Genomic DNA, 22,490 nt, shown 5'->3' with positions numbered 1-22,490 from the left:
GTCCTGACTGCGGGGTTTTAGAAACAAATTAAAACGTACAGCTCTGTTATCACTTCCAGCATAAATGAAGACAGAAAACTAAACAGCAGTGACGTTTGTACAGTAGGGTTACTGAAGTTGGGCTAGCTGGAATATAATGATGTGCTACGTGACCGCTAGCGACACAGCTATGTTAGCATAATATAAACAAGCTAACTTTTTTTTCTCCACTCGATAAAAGTTAACGTGAGTGTTCTCGGTGGTCAGGAACAAATGTAATCGCATGGCAGGATGCTGTAAAAGGACCAAACTTCAGCCAGGAGAACAACTGAGATAATCCATCCACAATACCAGGTTAGTCATTCATATACTGCTGCATGGGCTGGGCTGTAGTTACATCCTAAGGTTTTAAAAACTGAGCTTAAATAAATGATTAGCGGTAATAAAAGCCGAGGGAGGTCAACAGTGATCACTGACTGTTTTAGGAGCTTTTTGAGATCAAATAGAAGAAAATACATAACATTAAACATGTTAACAACACAAAAGCCATATTAAACGCAGACTACTTTAGGCCCGGAAGTAGGATTCGTGGCGTCATCACTGAACAACCGGATAGCGAGGGACCACTGTATGCAATTTTAAGTGCAAATTTCAGAATTCGTAAACTTATAGGAAAAGCAGACAAAAAACAAAAAGGTGTCCTGAAAGTACGTCAGTAGATTCTGGATTTGAGTAAAAGTGTTACAAAAACAACATCTCACCAAGTTCATAATAAGCAACTTACTGTTTATTTATTGATACTTTTAGGTGACAGGTGAGTTATTTCTGGAGACTCAAACAGTCACTAACCTTCATCAGAAGACTCCAGTGTGCAAAAGTGACAAAATGCAGTTTTTAAAGGGCCATTGTCTGAAGTCAGTTAGCTGTAAACAGCAAGTCATGGCTTCGTGTCGTACTACTTTAAACGAACACTTATCATTGGGGAAGAATCTTTCATTGGTTTAAACTAGAGTTTGCATCCATTGAACTGTATGTGTTCCTTATAACAATAATAATAATAATAATAATAATATCATCATACAGTATATACAGAATACAAGATAAATCAACTGCAGTTAATGTTTATACATGCTTATATATTCCTGAAAAACAAATAATGAAAGCTTTATACATACAGTAAGGCAGAGAATATATACAGAACTAACCTAAAGGAAGTAGTATCAAACATGTGTCAAATACTGCAACAAAACAAAGAATTTAAAACATTTTGTAATATATACAAAAATACTTAGCAAATGCCCCTAGGAATATCTTAATAGAAAAAATAATAGGAATCTTGTCAGGAGGACATCACATTATATTTGAAACATGCACTTGCCGCAGGGGGTTTTCACTCCAGCGGTGGGCCACATGTCTACGTGTTTTCTCGTTTTTGGGGTAAATGTAAATCACTGAGAAAAAAGCAGTTCGTGGTGCAGGGGTACTTGGTCTACTGTGCTCATTGGTCCTCAATGGGTGGCCTTCCTCGGCGGGAGACCAACAGTACAGTCCATTAATCTCGTTTCGACTTCACGCTTGCCTCTTGCCACGCTCGCTACACTTTGGACTCACTCTCTAAATTGGCAATGTCCCCGTTCCTCTCGGTCTTCTCACTCTTCCCCTGCTCGTCCAGGTTGGTTTTGGTCTCCTGACCCTCCTGTTCAGACTCTGGCAGCCCCTGCTGGCTCAGCTTGCTAGCCAGCGACCAAGTTAGGGGCAAGCGGGCGCGGTTGGCCATATCAGCGAGCTCTTTGGCACTGCAGGTGGGTGTGTCAGTTTCGTAGATGTCGTGGAAGCTGTTGTAGTCCACCTCGTAGAAGCCGTCCTCCAGCGTCAGGACGGGCGTGAAGCGGTAGCCCCACTTGATCTCACTGCTGACGTAGGAGCTCCTTGCCTGGCAGGTCATACCTGGAGAGACAAAACAAAGAAAACCATTAGAAACTGTGGGACTCGTGTAGTCTTAGCAATCTTTAGCCAAAATGGGAGTCCTAGTCTATTGCAGTAATTTATCTTTGGCTGTAAGGCTCCAAAGAGCAGCAACAGACACAGAAAATCTAGCATTAAACGCATTGGTGGAGGTGGGTTGCAAAGCAGCTTGCAGAGGCAGCATCAACTTTATGTACGCTAAAGCAGCTTAAATAGCACACCCCATCAGAGAACTGTCAGTACGAGGTATAGAGCGTATGGACTGGTGTCATTGTCCTTTTGTACGACCCAATTCCTGCCAATTTTTAGCTGTTGGACAGGTTGTTCTAGAATATTTATACAGACGCAGTGACCTTAATCATCCCTCCACCACCATGCTTCATATTTGGTTTGAGTGTTTGTGCTGACATGTGGTGTCATCTGTCCAAAGGGCTGTTCAGTTGCGGTTTTGCAAACCTAAGCTGTGCTGCCATGTTCTTTTAGAGAGAAGAGGGTTCCTCCTGGTAACCCATCCAAACCAGCTATTTGTTGTTCAGTTTTTCCCAATCGTACTGTCACGAACTTTAACACTGAACGTGCTGACTGAGACCTGTAGAGGCCAAGATGGAGCTCTTGGGGTTTTTGCAGTTTCTCTGAGCACTGCATCGTCTGACCTTGGGTGAATCTGCTGGTATGGTCACTCCTGAAAAGATCTGGATGTTTCACACCAGTAAACTGCCAGAACACTTGCTCTTATAGAGGTTAACCAAGTAGATTTATATATATATATGGTTTTTTTGTTGTTGTTTTGTTTTACAGTTTTACAAATTGGCACCATTTAGTTTGCTGTAACAGCAACTATCACAAATAACTGGATTATTTAGACAGATTTAAAAAATGTGACAGTTCTCAGGCAACGTCGGCAGCTATAAGGAGCATCTTTTTTCTATAAACACTCAGCAGATTTATGGCAGGTTATTTGCGATAAACAGCAGGAATAATGATATCCTCGGAAAGTGTAAATTACTCAGGGAAAAGGTGTGATTTTTTTCCCTTCCCTCCCTCTGTCCACTGTCATCACTCCCAGGGTCCCGTGGGGGTCTTCACAGCTCAGAAGCAATAGTAGATTTATCCTGAAGCCTCCCTGAGGCTCCTGTCATCACCCTGCGTCACCATCCCCATCTGCCAGATGCTGCTCACACATTTTATCTTCCACAAACAACCCATTTGCTTCCCTTTGAATTGCTGCGATCAAGTGCATTTTAAGTGCTATAATTCCCTCTGCATTACAACTACAGTAACTAACTTTCTGTTATTTTCAAAGCTCCTGTCCCTTTCACCTTACATTTGCACCTATCTTTGAAAAATCGAAGCAAGAAGTGACAGCATATTCCAGTTTCCCGCTTTGTTGGGCAGAAGAATGATTTCTGAAAAATGGGCATTGGTGGCATTTATTTTCTCCTGCTTGAGCTGTGCTAACGATGGTACTAGCAGGTAGAGTTGGATTTAAATGAGGCTTATCCCTCAACGTTCCCCTGGATGTACAGGCGTGTTGTTGTAATCTTTACAGCATCGTTACTGCAGGTGATTTAAACACACTTCCTCTATGGTTAGTTAACTGTAACCAGGAGTGGGTCCTAATCACTTTCCAGCAGCGTTTACTTGTGTTTTCATATTCATCAGTGAGCTCTTTGGCTCAGCTGTCTGCAGGAAACAGAGTCCTCAGTGAGCCTCCAGCAGCTGTTTCAAAACACGTCACGCAACGATTATGTAATTGGTTCTTTTTGTTTCATTGAGTCTGAGAGTGAGACAAATGATCGAATACCAGTTCAGAATTCAGGCATTTCAGCAACCATCTCATCTAACATGATGATGTGAAAATCGAGTGATTTTTGGGATGGTGACGCAAATCGTTGGTATCTCCCTCACGTCTCCTACTGCCCATCCAGATGTTTTGGTCATCCTGCTCTCGGCTGTGCAGCTGTGCTCTGCACAGGCCCTCATCTTTTTAAATCTAACTCTAACGCTTTACATCTGTCTTTATATACATCTCTGTTAGCGTTTCCTCATCCCGGGGGCCTTCTTTAAGATAGACGATGATGATGTGTGTCTGAATTGAAAACATAGCGTAATTAAAAAGAGCTACATCAATTGTGTTGACTGCTGCGGCATGACTGAAAGGAAAATTGGGACACATTTTAAAGTAGAGGTGGCACGATACCACTTTTTAATGTCCAATACCAATTCCGATATCATAAGTTTGGATATCTGCCGATACCGAGATGAATCCGATATTTTGTAATCAATAAAACTGTTTTTTTTTATAAATATTTTGCTGCATTTTGTAAAAGTTCATAATCAAGTTTTAAAAAACAAGAGACTGAAGCTATTCTGTCATACCTGTATGCAAAAAATACACTGCACCCAAAACATTTTATAGTTCAGCAACACTGAACTATAAAATAATAACTTTAAACCTACACCATCCCCCCTATTCTGGTATTTTAAAGAGTACTTAGTGGAAATATTAAGCAACCTATCTAATAGGGTTGCCAACTCCCAGCAAAAATATTAGGGAACCACCCCCCGCCCTCCACCTCATGATGCTTAATCGATGTAATCAACTTTAATTTAATGCAAGTGTAAGACAAATGCACAGAAATCAATTCTTTTTCTACAATAATTAAATAGATTCAACATCTTTCTTCAACAGAATTGCAGACTGCACAGATGGTACCTTCCCAAAGGAAAAAGTACTATATCTTACTAGGGTATATATTAGACTTATTACTTACTATATACAATAATGGATTTCTATACATTTAATCAGATGACCACTTTTGTTGTAAGATTCAGATAATTATTTATTCAAAGTTTTTAAATGACATAACAAAGAAAAGTATTTCTTTGTGCCCCCCTTTCCCTGTTAATGCCCAACCTGGCCCCTCTGGCAAAACTTTGCTAGACCCGCCCCTGCACAGTTACCAGCCGTCAGCTACGTAAAAAAGGATCCTGGTGTTATTTGTCTCTCGGAAACAGTTCATAACTTTCCTTTAACTCACCCGTTCAGTAAGGACATCTCCTGGTTTCATCTTCATGTTTCACTCTCGCTACATATCCAAACGATATCATGACCAGCAGCTTTTACAGCTGTGGCTCCAGCAAACCTCAGCTTATACTAGAAAGTAATATTAAATACATTCTAACAACAGCTTATCACGCTTAAACGTGCTGGTGTTGTTTATCCGCTGGTTTCCTCTTTCTAGCGCAAAGTGGGCGATAAACAATCAAGACAGACGGGACTTGCGGCAGAAAAGCCGATCAGCTGATCATTGATCAGTTTCATGTTTGAAGTAATAACAGGAGAGGAAGGGGGAGTGAATGAGAGAAGTAGATGCAACTGCGCAGCAAAGACAGAATAACTCCAGCTTTGTGTCTATTTTTTAATTCTAGCTGAAGTACGGGACAAATTGCTTCCTTTTCACCTCAATATGGAACTCGATGGCCAGTCCAGCTGTGGCTTAATATATCAGTTGTTAAGCTTAACGTGGAAATACTATTCAGGGATGAACTTACACACTTGCTTTATCACGTGACACATACTGCTCTGATATAATATGAGAAAAAACACTAATGCTGGACATATACAAAATTGTGTTGCACCTCCTGTTTGCATATGTGGTGTGATGAGGTTAATTAAACCTTAAACAATGTTGCAAAAACTAATTTTTGTGCACCACATAAAAGCAGACCACATGGAGACCAAAAGATGGCTAAATACCTCTGAAAAGCGATCTTGAAACCACTGACTATCCCCTGTCTACTCTTTAGCATTTTACTGGCTTTATAAAAGAGTTATCCGCATTAGTAAATGACAAGTGGCATGTGGAACAGGAAGTCTTGTCCCAGTTATCTCCTGCCACCCTAAAGTTATCTGAGGCTGTCGTCAGGCTTACTGATGGGTTCCCAGATTGACCCTGTGGGAGACGTGTGCACCAACTTTCAGTGGAAATCCCTTCAAAATAAGATTCCTTACGGTTGTGCCAGAAGAAGAGTCAGTGAAACTTAAAAATGTTACAGTGACTTAAAAATGAATGTATTTCAAAGGACATTGTAGTGCATTAAAGCTGCAGAGTGCAAAGCAGTATTTGATTCCCCTCCAGTGTCTTAAGGTAAGATGTGGTTCATTGTAGGTCAGCAAGCTCTGACTACAGGTGAGCTTTTGTACTGAAGTCCACTGCCTTCTATGTATTACAAATCCAGCAACAATACAGTAAATCCAAATAAACTTGAAGAGATGTTTTTTTGATAACATTCTGAGATATATGAGAAGTTGTGGCCAGATACACTGGTGTTCTCTCAAGATGTGCCTTTAATGGCAGATCCAGCGTAATGGCAGCCAGTTCACTATTATCAGAAAAAAGCTGAAATTCTAACGGCAGATTTAAGTATTTTAACAATTATTATTCAAACATACATACTGAAATCCAGCACAGCTGGTGGCATTGGTCAGGCTGAGCACTGAAAACATGTTTGTAATCATTTTGTTAAAATTACAAAATTAACTGAGCACTACTCCAGAGATATGGTGAAGCAGTTCTCTGCAATAAATAAAGCATTAGAAAGTCATTGTGTGACATTAGATCCAATAAACAGCAATTACTGTACACCTTAACCTCTGAGATTTTGAATCTGATGACTCACCTGTGGCCTCCACCATCCCCTCGAGGATCACAACAATTTCCAGCTCCTCCTTGGACAGGTGGGCCTGTGAGATATCCCAGAAGGGGCTGTTTTGATTGATCTCATGGCAGATGATGAGTGGCGATACCAGGAAGAGCCTGTCATCTCCTGTGTTGTAACCCACGTTTATATCTGTCTGGTTCAAAGGGATGAACTCCCCCTCCTTGGTCTGCTTAGACTTGATAAGCTTGGCCCTGATTGAAGCCTCGACGATGTGCGAGTTTCGGAGGTCTCCAACTCTGAACATCAGGCACAGCCGACCATCTCTCATGGAGATGACCGCATTGGTGGAAAACACTAGTGTTTCAGCCCGTTTCTTGGGCTGTGAGATCTTAACAAACATGCAACCCACCATGAAGGCATTCACGATAGATCCCAGCACTGACTGAACTAAAAGCAGCACTATTCCCTCGGGGCATTTGTCCGTGATCACTCTGTATCCATAACCAATGGTGGTCTCTGTTTCAATGGAGAACAGAAACGCTGATACAAACCCGTTGAGGTTATTGACACACGGAGTCCACTGGTTGTCTGCTATATGGTCCAGATCACCCCGGAGGTAGGCAATAAGCCACCACATGAAGCCAAAGAAGAGCCATGTCACCGTGTACACCAACACAAAGATGAAGAGGTTAAACCTCCACTTGAGATCTACCAGTGTGGTAAAAATGTCTGTCAGATAGCGGTATGTCTCTCGGACGTTTCCGTGATGGACGTTGCACTTCCCATCTTTCTGGACATACCGCTGAATCTTTTTCACCCGGTCGATTTCTGCCAGGTGTTTAGGCAGGTCCTCTCTGGCCTGCTTTGGCAACTTGGGCTTTCTGATTATTGGGCTCTCCACATCCTGCTCCATGGGGTTTCTCGGTGGATTCAAGCCTGCAAGAGGAAGAACACAGCAGTGATCATGAGTTAGCAAGTGCAGGAACTCTAAGATGATGGTGACACATCTAGACGGTTGTTCAGGATCTAACTTATTAATATTTCAATACAATCAATACGATGGGTACCTCATTTGGCGTTATTTTACTTTAGATGCAGTGTGGTGTTTTAGAGAATAATATTTGACAGACAAGGAAGTATAAAAACAAATCCACATTTGGAGCGTAAAAGAGCATACCACCTTGGTGTTTTGTAACCACATGTGATAAGTGAACTGCAACTATGACTATCAAACCACATGCTCAGACTGGATGGTCTAGATGGTCTGGATGGCTAACAACTTGTCAATCACATGTCATTAGTCTACAGCTACATAAACTAAAATATATCAAATCAAATGTTTATTTTTTTCCAAACAATCATTAATTAAGGAAAATATGCTGGTTATAAACTGAATGCATTCCAATCAAGAAATTTATTTGACCAGGTTGCATTAACTTCAATGTTTCACAGTGTAAGTGTAACAAAATCACGCAGGAAATTTACATGTAAACAAATTACTTAAAGTCAGCATTTTGAGCATAAATAATTTGAGATGTATTTGTTTTTTCTTTTCAGAAAACACACATATAAAATAACAAATATTTTATAGTTGTTTACGTTTGTAATTGGAACTTAAATTTTAAATATATTAGATCTGTCTAATTACGGTGAAAACAAGATAATATGAGCCTGCACAAGTCATTTTTTCACACTGGGTTTTTCACCAATCAGCCATCTCCAGTTGTTCAACCCTTCTCCCCTTCAGTTTCCTGGAGCTGCTACGACTCGCCCAAAACAACATCATCACCATAACAAATTGTACTTGACGTGGAGCAGTGGTGGGCTATTTTCACGGAGATGTCTGAATTAGTTTGAAAGCATAAACAATCGAAGAATTATGGTAAAAAGAAGAAAGCTCCTCTGGCTTGGTTGGCACAGAGGGTTAATTATTTTTTTCATTTGGACATGAATTATCCACACTGTCAAGAGTGGGGCTTTTAATGAAAATGCCACCCGAACAATACGATTCAGAAGTAGCTTTGGAAAACACGTCACTCAGCTCAGATTCATTATGGAAAACAATTACAACTAAGCAATAGTATATTGTTATTCCCAACGTTAAATGGCTTTCACTGCTGTGCGTACATCAGTGCTGAATTCATACTTTTTACTGCTTTGGTTAGATTAGCAATTTAAATTTAATTCCACGGCGCCATCTGCAATAACAATGAAACCATTTGTGTGTGGAAATTAGCGTTCCTGATCGTATTTCCGTTGACCTCTGCCCACAAAGAAACTAACAACAAATTAAATTAATGCAAATCGACATTTTTGTAATGCATATTTTCTTCCGTCTCACTTCCCAGACTACTACAGATTGTACTAAACAACACATTAATCAACACTTGTTCTTGAGCTGCTATGCTGCCCCGATTAAAACCCACAAACTGAATTTAAATGTACAGCTTCTGTCATAAATCTTACCCTTAAATGGACATCCCAACTGCATGTTTTCTTTATTGGCCTCTACTATAGTAGCTTTGCATGATTCATGGTTTAAAATAATCTTTATTTCTATTACTGGGCTTTGGGGCTTTAGCTCTTCTCCCTTTAATCACACGTTGCTCGCAAATAGAGGCAGCAAGTGCATTTGTGCATTGATGTGACCATATTAGGGATATCCCCAGAAAACATCATATAGAGCCAATAGAAGAAAGCAGTCTGATGTCTGAGCTTGTCTCACAGTTTGTTGAATGCAAGACCCAAAGAGCAGGCAGAAGTAACAAAAATGCACCTTTTATTAGGTTAAGTCCACAAGGGAAATAAACAGAAAAATCCAGAGTAGGAAGGTAACACAGATGCTTTGATAAACACTGAAGTGAAGGACTGGACTATTTAACCACATGGTAATGATCAAAGTGGAGGGAGCTGGGGAAATGAGTCACAGGTGGAGACACTGAGGACACTCAATGTCCTCATTGTCAAATCAGTCACAAAACACCTGACAAAATGAAACAGGTAATAAGAAGAGAACTAAACTAAGGAAACTCACTGAACATGGGAAACTGTGGCAGGTATAATAATAAACCAAATACAAAGACCTAACTCAAATATCAGACTCCAAAACGCTAAACTAGAACTTACACACTACAGAGGACTAACAAAAAAAGACAAATGTCTCAGTCACACTACAGTGAAAATAGGACAGAGTCATCCTTCAGACTAAATCGGTGGTTGCACTGAATTTTTCACGCTCAGAGACAGACTGAAAGTAGCTATGGTGATCTAACTGGACACCCAAAGGTCAAGCGTGCACCAACGCTCAACCTCAACCTGTGCAATCACATTCAGGGTGATTGTGCACATCACTGAGTGGAAGACAACCTGTCTCTGAACAACTCGGGTTTGACTTCTGCTGACAGTAAAAAAGTTGCAAATAATTGTTGTTGAATTTATAAATGCAGACAGATTGCCAACACGAGGCCAGAGAGGTTCAGTAAGTAACAGCCATACTCGATGAGTCAGTAAACACTGAGGCTGTTCTATAAATTCTCAACTGCAACTCTACCAAATTAGATGCGGCAGAAATGAAACACAACAAAACGCTACATCCAGTTTAGTCACAGTAATACAAGGCAGGCTCTTTATCGAGCCTCTCAAAGATCACGTCGAAGTCTACAGGTTGTCCGCTCTTTACATTCTCTCAGTTGAAGCTGCTTTTGTGAAAAAGGAAAATGTCTGGAAGGAGTGCTTACAGATGCATTTACAAATTAAACCAACTTAGTGTGGACAGTGTGAGTGGCAGCTACACAAACAAGGCACGCATGCAAATAATATCATAAACAATAGACCTCCTACTCTGCCATTGTTTAAAGCCTAGTGCGCAGATTCACCACCGCTAATAAACAGGCTCAGCGTGAATCCGTGCAGCTTCGGGTGCAGCTGAGGGAAAACGTGTCACCGCCTACGCTGCCAACAGCAAACTACGCTTTGTCACAGTAACTCATCCAGTGCAGAGCAAGTGTGTAACACCGAATTCAGGTTGTAATTCAGCTCCGTGGGTGCTGAGGAGCTCCCCGGCAGCCACGAGGAAGCCATACTGCGAAGTGAGATTGAGAGCCATCACCCAAACTCACTTCGTATCCTGACAGCCCTTTTAAGACGGCACTTTTAGCTCAGGTTGGAGATTTAACTTAGTTTCCCAACAAAGCATTGTGTACAGTGGAGTATTCTGTGTGTGCTGTACTGTTGTGGCAAAGAGGCTTGGACAGGAAAACTCATGCATGTACAAAATACTCATACATAAGTTTTTAAGCAACACTTTTAAAGTTGGGCACTTGTTGGGATTTTTCAGTCATTGCAACAGGATAGTACAGAGAAGACAGGCATTAAATAGCCTCTGCATTAGTCTTATGGCAGTGGGTCATGTAGTCAACCCAGTGAGCTACACCAGAGACCATCCAGTCTCTTTTTTAACTAAAAGCTTGGAAAACTGTGTGTATGTGACATGAGAGTTGTCAAATGACATCAGAAAAACTGAAACACTCTTTTAAGAAAATGAGGAATTTGTGCAGCTGCTGCAATATTGCTATTATAAAATAGTTACACCATTTGGATCATGACATTTCCGGCTTTCAAGCGATGTAAAAATAAGGTGATGCTATTTAACCTCCGCTATTCATAGCTTTTTAGCCCTGCCACTTCTTCTTTTGTCTTCCACTTGTCCAGCTTCTTCAAAAGTTTTAAGAACAAACCGCACAGCATGCTGAGATATGCCACCGTTTGGAAATCATCTTCTTGGTGCAAAAATAGAATTTTATGTCTGTCAAACTGTTACTTTTGGCATTTTTCAGAGATTCAACTAAAGAAACACTAAGTAACAAAACACCTAAAGATACCATAAACTCAACACTGGTTCATCCCTTAAGTTAGTTGTCTTTTTTATGCTTGAATGATTCATAGGTCAGCATTAAATGGCTTACGAAACAATAACACAAAAAAATATTCTTCTGAGTGAAAAAGGAGCCAATGTCCAAAGACAAACGTTGGACCTTCAGGAAGCCTGGAGAAATAAGGAGTGGCTCAAGACTGAAGCATGAAGAATAGATTCAACAAAATCTAACTGAGACTTTGGAGTATATTTTAAAATAAAGCATCAATATGGAAATTCAGATAACATAGGGTCACATAGGGAGACCTCACAAGGTTAAATTAGAGCAGAAGAATTATCACTCGGTTCATGTCAGGACCTCTGAGGATTAGGAGAAAAAAGGGGGTCTATAGCCCGAGTCATTTTGTTTGACAGACATTATTAAGATATTAATGTCATTATTCACTCTATCCATGGGTCATGCTCTCGATATCGAATCTCTTAATGATCCCTGATCTGCTTCCTGCAGCCTACACATGTTGTATGATCTCTGAGTATGAACGCTAAAAAAAGAGCAGAATAAAAGGCTCGCATGAGACTCAGGTGTCCAAAAAGCTCCGCTGGCTCGAGTTTGACGTCATTGTTATGAAATGCACAACTGTCAGAAAAACATGCCCACATTGACAAAAATAAATAAATTGAGCTCTGAGGACAATTTGGAACCAGTTCTCAACTGAACTGGTTCTTTAATCCACACTGTGGTTGCACAAAATTAACTCGGGGAGTTATAAAGTTGGTCCTGCAAGGTTAAACTTCACATAAAAATAGAACTTTTAAAGACACAGAAATGAAAGAGTTGCTTTGTTATTTCATTTGCTCGCTCTGAAGGTGGAGTTTAGTTAGGAGGAGTGATTCTGTCAATGTTATTGAACTGCCCTCATCTAGCCTATAATTTAAGGCCCAATCATTTAATTATTTTACACTAGTTTGAAATTCTTTTCTGGTGGTTTATGGTAAATATTGTGATATAAAATCCATCCATCCAGTTTCAGGTCATGGGAGAGCTCGAGCTTATGCCAGGCAGGGCAGATCCTGGAAAGCTCGCCATCCTATCACAGGGCCCTTGAAATAGCCATGGCAATTAAAATTATATCATCCCAATTTTTTGTACTTCCTTGAGGCTGTGCATATTGTGTTTTTATAGATGTAAAACAAATTGTGTGAAAAAAGGTTGACTGCTTGGCCAGAGAGTGGTCTATAATACGATATCCAGGACAAATGTTGAAATCGGGCCTCATCATCATCCTTTCGGACAGAGCTGCAGATAAGAACCGACACTAATTGCATTTGGTAAAAAAAAAAAAAGAAAAGAAAAAGAAAATAGGAAAAAAATAACCTTGAGTCAGATTTAAGGAAGGCTGCACTCTGTAAACCCCTCAGCCTCTTAAACTTCCTGAACCTGACCTCTCCTCCTTAAAGGTCCCTGCTGCGCCGTCCTGTCCGTTTTTGTTCTGCGTGTGGTGCTGAAAACTGAACACAGCGGGGCTTGTTGTGTGATCCCTCTGATAAGTGTGTCACATTAGGAGTTTCTCCCCCCGACCTCCCACACCTCCCACCCCTCCGCCCGAGCCTGCGCCTCGGACTGTCCTGAGATCAGCATTGATTTCCTTTACTCCGCACATACGATCCTAAGCCACCACCATCAGCGTTCCTACCACTGGAACAAATGGCTGTGCTGAAGCCGTTCTGCTCTCCATTCACGGGGGAATATTATGAGCTTGAGCAGCACTGGTTTCCATGGCAACGCACAGCTCAGTCTACCAAAGTGCTCACAGTATAGCAGGAATGTACTGGATGAGGCCACGGCGTTGGATAACATTTGTCTGTTTCATCTCGTTTCAGCGGGGCCCGAAGGAAGAACAATGTGCTGCATGTGCTTTGTGCACAGAGCTCCCATTCATGTGACATCTGTTTTTTTATTCTAATGCTGAATATCTGTGAATAAATATCTGATAACACCGGCTTATTAAGAGGATGTTTGGCACAGAAAACAATAAAACCCAAGATAATGAAATAAAAGTTTAGTGCTGCCAAGTCTCACGGGATGAATTTTATCTCATTTGTGTAATCAATAAGTAAATATTGATAACAAATTACAGCAGCTGTTATCACTATACTGCTACTCGGCCCCTCAGCTCAGTGGAGCTTTTCAGCATCTTTGAGCTTTTGGTTTCATAACCCACCACTTTACCACTTTTGATTCTCATGGCTCTTACAGTCTCCAAGTAGCTGCTGTAAATATCTCTAGACAAATGATGACTTAAATAGCTATTACATACATATTAAATATACATATTGCATAATATACATATTAAAAACTGAGTGGTGATGGTGCAGGAAACTCTGACAAAGGAATGCTTTTTTGGTGAAGCTCACTGGTTCCAGAAAGGCTTTGTGGTTATTATCTGTGTAACAGCTGAGAGAGAGAGAGAGAGCTGGCACACACGAAGCAATCTCTGTAAACAAATATCTGCTTATGAACATTCAGAATCTGTGATTACGGGAAGCGGTTTTTAGTAACAGAAACTTTCTGGTTCTCAGGCGTAGTGTCTGGATGCTGCTGACCAATCATGCTTGAGCGGGCTTTTGCAGCATGCAGGTAAACAGACGGCGTGGAGAACAAAAAAGGGGTTAAATTTTCCAAAAAGGAAAAAGCTGCTGCTTTTAGGGATCACCATAGCGGGTCATCGACCTCCATCTCACCCCAGCATCCTCCCCTGTCACACCAACCCTCTTCACTACAACCATTAACCTCCTCACAGGTTTTCCTCTTTTCCTTCTTTCTTCTTCAAGGCCTCCTCTGCACATATCCAAAACACCTCAGCCTCTCCTGTCTATTTTTTATATTCCTTCTGTCACAAATCACCCTGAGACTCATCTCCGCCTGCTCCACCCTGCCTGCACTCTCCTCATCTTTACCTATCTTGTACACCGTCCCTTGTTTTAAACCTTCACTACCTCTTCTCCTTGCAGCTTCCCTGTTACACCTGCCTGCCTCTCCTTCACACACGTGTGCTCTCTTGCTTCTACTTTCATCTCTCTTCACTACAGAGCATACCTCCACCTCTGCAGCCTTTCTTCCACCTGCTCCCTGCTCTCACTAGAGTATCATCTGCAAACATCATCCACCGTGACCTCATTGGTCATCCCGTCCATCAGGACTGCAAAGAAGAAGGAGATCTGACAGCAAATACATTTTCTACAGTTATTTATAAATGAATCAATGACTGGTGCATGAACCAATAAGCTGCTATGTAGATATTAAGACTGAAAGCCTCCAAATACTGTCTGTTGCCCCTAAAGGCTAAGTCAAGACAAGCTGATGGGCTCACAGCTGGAAAAGGAAGCAAACTACGTGCCAGAAACTGCAGTTCCTCAAGTGGCCACTTGAGTGTTCAGTGTGCTTCAAATATGTTCCCGTGTTAAAATGTTAAAACTTCACAACATTAAAAAGCATGTTTACAGCCTCTGTGGATAGTCCCATCCAACATAAATACACTGACGGGGGAACATTTATGTGTGCGTCCTCATCAGCCTGCAGATTTGAGCTGATTATTAATGAATTATTTGTGTTTTATTGAACTCTAGGATTTTAAGCTTCAAAGCAGGAAGTCTGTTCCTCTCGTCAGAGTTATTATAGCTTTGAATTTTCTAATTAGTTTTTATTTTTATTTAATTTTGACTTCTTGTTCTCAATTCATTTTAGTTTGGGTAAGTTTTTTTATTTTAAAATGTTTCGTTTTTATTAGTTTCAGTGTTAGTTTTAGTCCTTATTTTATTAATATCTAAAATATTATCTTCTATGTCATCAGTAATATTTAGGAAAATCAACACAGGTATTACACACGCAGTCTTGTAGACAAAGTCTCAGTAAACATGTAACAATTTTTACCAAACTGACACATACTTAACGTTTGTCAATATTTAATATTTCGTCTCTATTTTTATTTTATTTTACTTCATTTTCAGTTAGTGTTAGTTGTAATTTTTATTTTATTTTATTTATAATATACTAAATTAATAAATTTTTTGGGGGGAGGGGTTTAATTTAGTTTTAGTTAACTATAATAACATTACCCTTCGTATACACTGTGCCACCCCTCCCTCGAGGATAGTTCATCCAAATAAGGCTTCAGTCAATACAGACTGGTTGGTGACCCCCAGATGACCTCCGGTTGCCAGGAAAAATGTGTTCTTTGGTTGGTTGGAGACTGGTTACTGACATTTGCTACATGGCATCACTCACAAAGACTGTGCTGCACCAAAGACCTCATCCTGATCGCTTTCATTACTGGCAGATTTCGGTCGTGGTCGCTGGTTTGGATGGTTTATGTCTCAGTTTTCACAGTCTCACCATCTCTTCATGAGTAGTTTGCAGACAATGCAAACTATGGGCAACCACTCACAAACTGGTTGGAGAACCCTTATTTTGAAGACTGCTGGTTTTACAGGTGGTTTCAAACTGGTCTCTGGGCCCCTGTCCTATTTGAACCTTAATATGGTGAACCTTTGGTTGTAGGCCGTCTATCTGTACACCCACAGATTTTCAGTTAAACATTAGGCTACACGTGAAATTAACAAGCCCATCTATAAACCGTATATGGCCTCATGAGGCCTAAAGGTAGATAAAGATGACTTTTACAGGAAAGCATCCCCCAAAACAGCTCATCCCACCATATCCCGCTCATGAAGCTACAAACGGTGCTAAACTGAAACACTGGAGGATATTACACACAAGATGGTCCGTTTCACAGATGGTTACACAAGTGCAACGATGCTGAACATCGTTTGTTGGCCTGCAGCAGGATGCATGTAGACGTGCTGTGTAGGATGAACATCGACTGATGACATGCGTGAACACAACAGCAGCAGCAGACAATCGTGTTATTGGTGCTTCAGCTTCTTTCTGTGTCTTTGCCGTTTGGGGGTGATTGTTGACCAGGTAGCAACATCCAGATGTGGCTAAAATCCGGCAGAAGCCGCATGGGGACTCCAGCTATTTTTAGCCACACAAACAGCTGAGGACAGGCACTATAGACGTCACATGCAAATAATTTTCACATCCTAGCACAGATTTGATCTGGATCTAACCTTGTGTGTTTTAATTGAGCTGACTCTTTCACAGAAAATGTGTGGGCCTGGTCAGTAAGAATGTTCAGGTATATCAATTTAAGGTTATTCATCAAGTCTGCATTAATCACCAGAAGTCATTTGTAAAGGCTAATGGGTTTGTTCATTATTGATAAATTGACTTTTGTGAGGGCATCACCACGTGGGCTGAACTCTGGGTGTCAGTCACAGTTTTTTTTAAGGATCTTTATTAATGGGTTATGAAATCCGCAAAGCCTTTAGTAATCTTAAAGTAAGCAAGTTTTGAAACACATTTTTAAAAATGTGTAAATGTCAAAAGCTCCCTCAGGCTTTGAAGCTCATCTGTGCAAATATTCATGTGCACATTTTGATCATCGTTGATATGCAGCCACCCAGAAGTCTAGGCTTGGTGTCTGTGTGTGTTTTTCTGGGTATTACGTCGCTTTGATGTTCAGTTTTAATAGTAGAGTGTGCGTAGTATTTTTTTTTCCGGCCCTCGGTTTTGATTTTATGTATTAATTTTGGGTTACACACCACACATGCATGTATTCATTAAAACCTGACATCCTTTAAAGATGGGCCAAAAAACACCTTTCATGTTTGAGCAAACGTGTTCATGCTTTCTGAGCTATTTCGTTTCATCTATGTTGTTTTTTTTAATAGAAATTTCCAAATTGTTAGGGTTAACAAAACATATTTCAATTGCATTTTATGCTTTATTAATCAGTTTTACATTTGTTCAGCATCAAGCCATCCACGACTGTACAAGTTCCATGTTGGCAGCATGTTACCACAGTTCCCAGAAGGAAGCAGCCTTTTGGGAACTGTGGTAAGAAGGTATTAAGCAATCTGGCCATCGCTTAATATCTTCATTTAACCTGTGCAGCTTGAGAAAATAATTTTAGTGCAAGAGTAATTCTTAAACCTGTATTTTACTGTTAAATCAACTTCTCTAAGTAATGACTTTTGTTAAAGTGCAATAATTTTAAAAACAGTAATCGCATTAAAATTGCTAACTGAGTTTCTAGAGGCAGGACACGACAGCTACTGGGCAACAAAAAGCTAAATTAGAGAGTTTTACTGTAAACAGCTTTTGTTATTGTCAGTATTTTCAGTGTTTCTCCATCAAAAATGAAAAAACAAAAAAACAAAACACAGACACCCATCGTAAACTTTATGCCAGCAGCAAAATGCTTTCAGCCTCCGATGGCAGCAAAGCAGCAAAAATGTGAAGCTATGCTGAAAAACATTGATAATATAACATTATTACTTTATGAACCTCAAGTCATTTCTTCTTCTCTTCCTCTGTCAACCAGCTGAGGCAGTATGCTACGACTCTCTGAGCCTGGCTCTGCTGGAGGTCTCTTCTTGTTAAAGATGGAGTTCTTCCTCCCCACTCTCACAGCAGAGGTCATTGATCGCTGGGGTTCTCCCTCTAATATTATACAGGCTGTTGTTGTAAACAAAAAACAACTTATTACCTTCTTTAACATGTTACCTAAGGCCACTTATAACTGGGTTTATAGTGCAACCTTTCGATGCTTGTTCCACCTACACACTGCTGCAGACCTGCACTCTCCAACAGCAGCAGCCTCCTCCACCACAACAGCATCTTCTTCTATAGCACTTAGAAAAAAACTGCTCAGGAAAGATAAGCCAAGCTTATGGCCTGGTCTTCAAACTCCCGAATTCCTCCTCCAGGCCTCAGCGCAGGACATGAAATAGTCAGGAAAAAACAGTCATGGGCAGGAAGTATATGTCCATGTCTGCAGCATATGTTGTGTCCAGGCTCTTCAAAGGCAACGCATCACCCTAGCAACCAAGAAACAACTTGGCAACTATATTTTAACCCAAATTGCGACATATATAAGTAGCCAAGTAGCTTCTTATGATTGGAAATGCTTTTAAAAAAACACAACCGAAGTGAGGAAATCTAAATGACTTCCATCAGTTTCAGAATGTGGACTTTTTCACCCTTTAAAAGGAGAAAATACTGATTTTGAGCACATTGACAGAAAAGCAGCACACGTGCCAAGAGAAACTAAATAATAGAATAACAGTTGTGACTATTTTAGAAACTGCTGTGAGACTGAGGTGGATTCTAATATGATGTTACTTTGGATCAAGCTCTGAGGCCTCAGCCATCAGGACCCACAGGATCTGCTGCCAACGTCCTGATGCCAGCCACCACAGGACAGAGGGTCAGAGCTGCTTTGGCAGCAACAAGGGGAGAAGGGGTCTGCATGTTATTAGTCCGGTGGATTGGTCTACGCCACAAGAACAAGAATATTGTTACTAATGACCTGATTTCTGATATTTTGACATGTCTAGCCAGGGTGGTAGTCCAGGGAAGGAAAATGAGCCTCAAACAAAAAACATACATTTTATGCAGACAAATGCAAAGTGACTATCAACAGAACAGGATTGAGTTAATATCAACTGAGACACAGTATCAGCAGGAAAACAAGCACAGAGTGAATTCTGCTGAATCGTGTTACCAGCACAAAAACGGCGTTACTCCAGAGGAGGACCACAGAGTGGAGACTGGCAGGAGCCTCAGGTAACCGACTTAAATGAGCAACACAGAAGAAAATGTTTTTTTAAAGGAGGCTGGGATCCAATGTACTCACTGTCTATTGGATCAAACTATTTATACTATGCTATTTCATAAGGAAAAATCACTGCAGTTGGAAACTGTGAGTCAGATTTACACCTGAACAGATTTTAATGGCAAATATCTTCATAAAAAGAAAGAAAGAAGAAAGAAATCTTCATAAATTCTACATTTTAAGGCTTTAAAATGAAAGTGGTCAAGGAATTACCGGTTTCATTAACTGCTTGAGATTACAGCCGTCAGATTTATAGCCCTAAAGGACTTCAGTGGACACTAAATTCCCATTCACATTATATTTTATAACAGAAAAAGAAAACAGGCTGTAGAAGTTGCCAAATCATGTCTCTCTTCTTCTCTTTTACATTGTGCAGGGTACAATCCAATAACTAAAGTGCCGACTGCCCTAAAAAGCTTTATTATGTGGTGTCGCCTAATGGTTTTTGTCCGTTGTGGTTGTGTTGCTGCATATTTGTTTGCTGCTTGTGCAGAATTATTAATGTTTCTCGGACCACCCGATTAAATGACTTATAAATAATTAATTACACCACTCCATTTGAGTTAATTATACCCCGGCAGAGCCTGCTTTTCACTGCATTTCTTTTGCATTTCAGCGCCTTTCTGGAAAAACCTCCAGCACATCCCAGTTTGCCCAGTTTATAACCCCTACAGCACATTTCTAAAGCACGACTGAAAGGAAATGAACCATTTCTGGACTTCGTGCTTGCTTTTGCACCATCTCAGATTTATAAATGTTTCTGGACACACATCTTAACCTGGCTGCCTTATGAAATTAAGTTAATGAATGAATAAATGAATGAATGAATTAGAAGGGGCTGTGTCACGACCTGAGGTTATTCAAGTGTGAGGAGCTGTTAGTTTATAATTTATTTTTATCATCATTACAGTTCATTTCAGTTTTATATGCGAGTATAATTTCTGTTTAGGGGAAGTTTCAACCTTTATTTAAAAACTTTTATATGTATTAAAGAGTGGGCTGGTTAAGGGGAGGGGGAGGTTTAGCTTCACCTGTAATCCAGGGAAAAGTGAAGTGAATATAACAGCAGGGGTTTTTATTACGACCCGGCTAAATGATTTCGAGAGCAAACCAAGCAGGAGATATTTCCCCCGCTGTCACGGGTGTGGGGGGGTGTAGGTGATCGCGATTATAACAGCAATAATAATGATAATAATGATGATGACGATGGCCTCCTGTCGTTGCTTCATTTGCTGCCTTTATGTGCTGCAGTGTGGCTCGTTTATTAGCCTTATCTGTGTCCTGTGGTGACGTGAGGCCTGCAGGCGCTCACAGCCTGCAACATTTTCTTCAACACCTTCCAGTTTCTTCCATCCGAGCGGCTGCTTTCCTCTCCTTATCATGTCAGCGCACAAAACAGCCGCCGGGAGCTTCCTCAGTCAGCTTCCACCATCTGAGATGCGCCTTTCCCCCTTATCTCTCTCTCCCTCTGTGTGTCTGTCTTTCTCTTATGCTGATTATTATTGTCTTAATTAATCTCTGATATGCCCTGTTATGTAACTATCCACCCCCACTGCCCTCCTCCCCCCCTTCCATATAAAACACATGATTACATTTAACAAGCCGATCATCAGCATCGCCGCAAGGAGCCGCGCAGGAAGGAGAGGCTCTTACCTTGTGCAGCAGATCAGCGATCACTCTCCGGCTCATTTTAAGCCGTTTCGTTCCCATGAAAAATCTCCGCTGAGGCTGCTGGTCTCTGATTACCGGGACGCTGTTGCGAAGACCGAGTGAAGAGGAGCCACTAATTCCCCCTTTCCTCCATCCCCTATCCGTTTAAAAACCATCGGCCGTCAGCCTCCACCCCTCTCAGCTGGGAGAGAGACATAGGGAGAGAGAGGGAGAGAGCGAGAGAGGAAGAGGAAGGTTGAGCAAAAAGAGAGAAAGAGTAAGCAGAGAGAGAGGGAGGAGAAGGAGGGGGACTGGAAATATGGGAGGTGATACAACACAGTGCGGATACACAGTGCATGGAAACATCAGGAGAAATAAGCAATATATCAGTAAAACAATGCAAAGTAAATGCAGAAGCCTTTCTGACATCATTGTTAGACTCGTGAACGAGGTCGCTTTAAATTTCTCAGCAGTTCGTTTGCCAATAATTCAATAAACTTGAAAAAATAAAAGAGGCATCATTACAGGAGCTGCAGTATTTTGGTCAAATAAAAAGGACGTCATTATAGGACATAAGCTATACCATACATACACTTGACCACTTTATTAGCTGGACCTTGCTGGTACCGGGTTGGATTCCCTTTTGTCTCCAGAATTGCTTAAATTCTTCTCAGCTTACATTCAACGAGACGCTGGAAGAAGAGAGATTTTGGTCCATGTTGACATGATAGCATCACGCAGTTACTGCACAACAATGATATCAATCTTATGTTCCACCACATCCCAAAGACGGTCTATTGGATTGAGACCTGATGACTGTGGAGGTCGTTTGAGTGCAGCGAATTCACTGTCATGTTGAAGGAACCAGTTTAAGGTGACATGGCACGTTATCCTGCTGAAAGCAGCAATCAGAAGATGCTACACTGAAGCCACAAAGGGATGAACAGGGTCAGCAACAATATTTAGGTGGGGCAAGGAGCGCCAGTAAAATATCCCAACACCATTATATCGCCAACAGCCTGAAACACTGATACAAGGCCAGATGGATCCATGTTCTCATGTTGGTTATGCCAATTCTGGCATTACATACTAGCTGCTTACATAGATACTTACCCTACATGTGAATATCACAGCAGAAATCAAGACTCATCAGACCAGGCAACTTTTTTCCAGTCTTCTATCGTCGAATGCTGGAAACCCGTGTGAATTGCTGGGCTATATCATAAATAAATGCTCAGTTTGAGGCAACAAGGACTAACAATCCTCTATATATTAAATGAACATATAGTAAGAGGAAAAATGTAAATATATTTTGCTAGCATGTTGATTTTGTTATTTTTACACTCAGGATGTATGCCTCGGTGCTCTCCATGGTGCTGAACCTGGATCCTCCGGGTCTCCACTCGCATTGCTGGAAAAATCCAGGCAATAACTCACCATTGCTGGCAGGATTGAGCTGACTTGCTGAAGTAGCATCCAGTAGTTTAAGGTGCTTGCCCTCATTCCACTCATCCTGGACATCAATATCGTGGTAATTTTGGGCTGTTAATGATTTCTGCAGCATAAAAAGGATTTGTTTGACATCACTGGACTGACAAATACTCAGATTAATGAGAAAG

The 22,490-nt window shown here is 40.9% G+C and overlaps 1 protein-coding gene across 1 annotated transcript; it reads right to left on the bottom strand.

The window, feature by feature from the left end:
• Positions 1-748: 748 nt before the first annotated feature.
• Positions 749-22,379, bottom strand: kcnj6 (potassium inwardly rectifying channel subfamily J member 6). Its single transcript, XM_004561793.3, has 3 exons — positions 20,875-22,379; positions 6,628-7,545; positions 749-1,926 (listed from the first exon to the last, which is right to left on the bottom strand). Exons 2-3 carry the CDS (start codon positions 7,520-7,522, stop codon positions 1,574-1,576), a joined length of 1,248 nt encoding a protein of 415 aa, XP_004561850.2. The 5' UTR covers positions 7,523-7,545; positions 20,875-22,379; the 3' UTR covers positions 749-1,573.
• Positions 22,380-22,490: the final 111 nt, after the last annotated feature.

The sequence above is a fragment of the Maylandia zebra genome, linkage group LG10, assembly GCF_041146795.1.
Source record: "Maylandia zebra isolate NMK-2024a linkage group LG10, Mzebra_GT3a, whole genome shotgun sequence".
In the NCBI taxonomy this organism is placed as follows: domain Eukaryota; kingdom Metazoa; phylum Chordata; class Actinopteri; order Cichliformes; family Cichlidae; genus Maylandia; species Maylandia zebra.
Note: the sequence above shows the minus strand (reverse complement) of the source record. Positions and strands in the feature narration are given on the sequence as shown.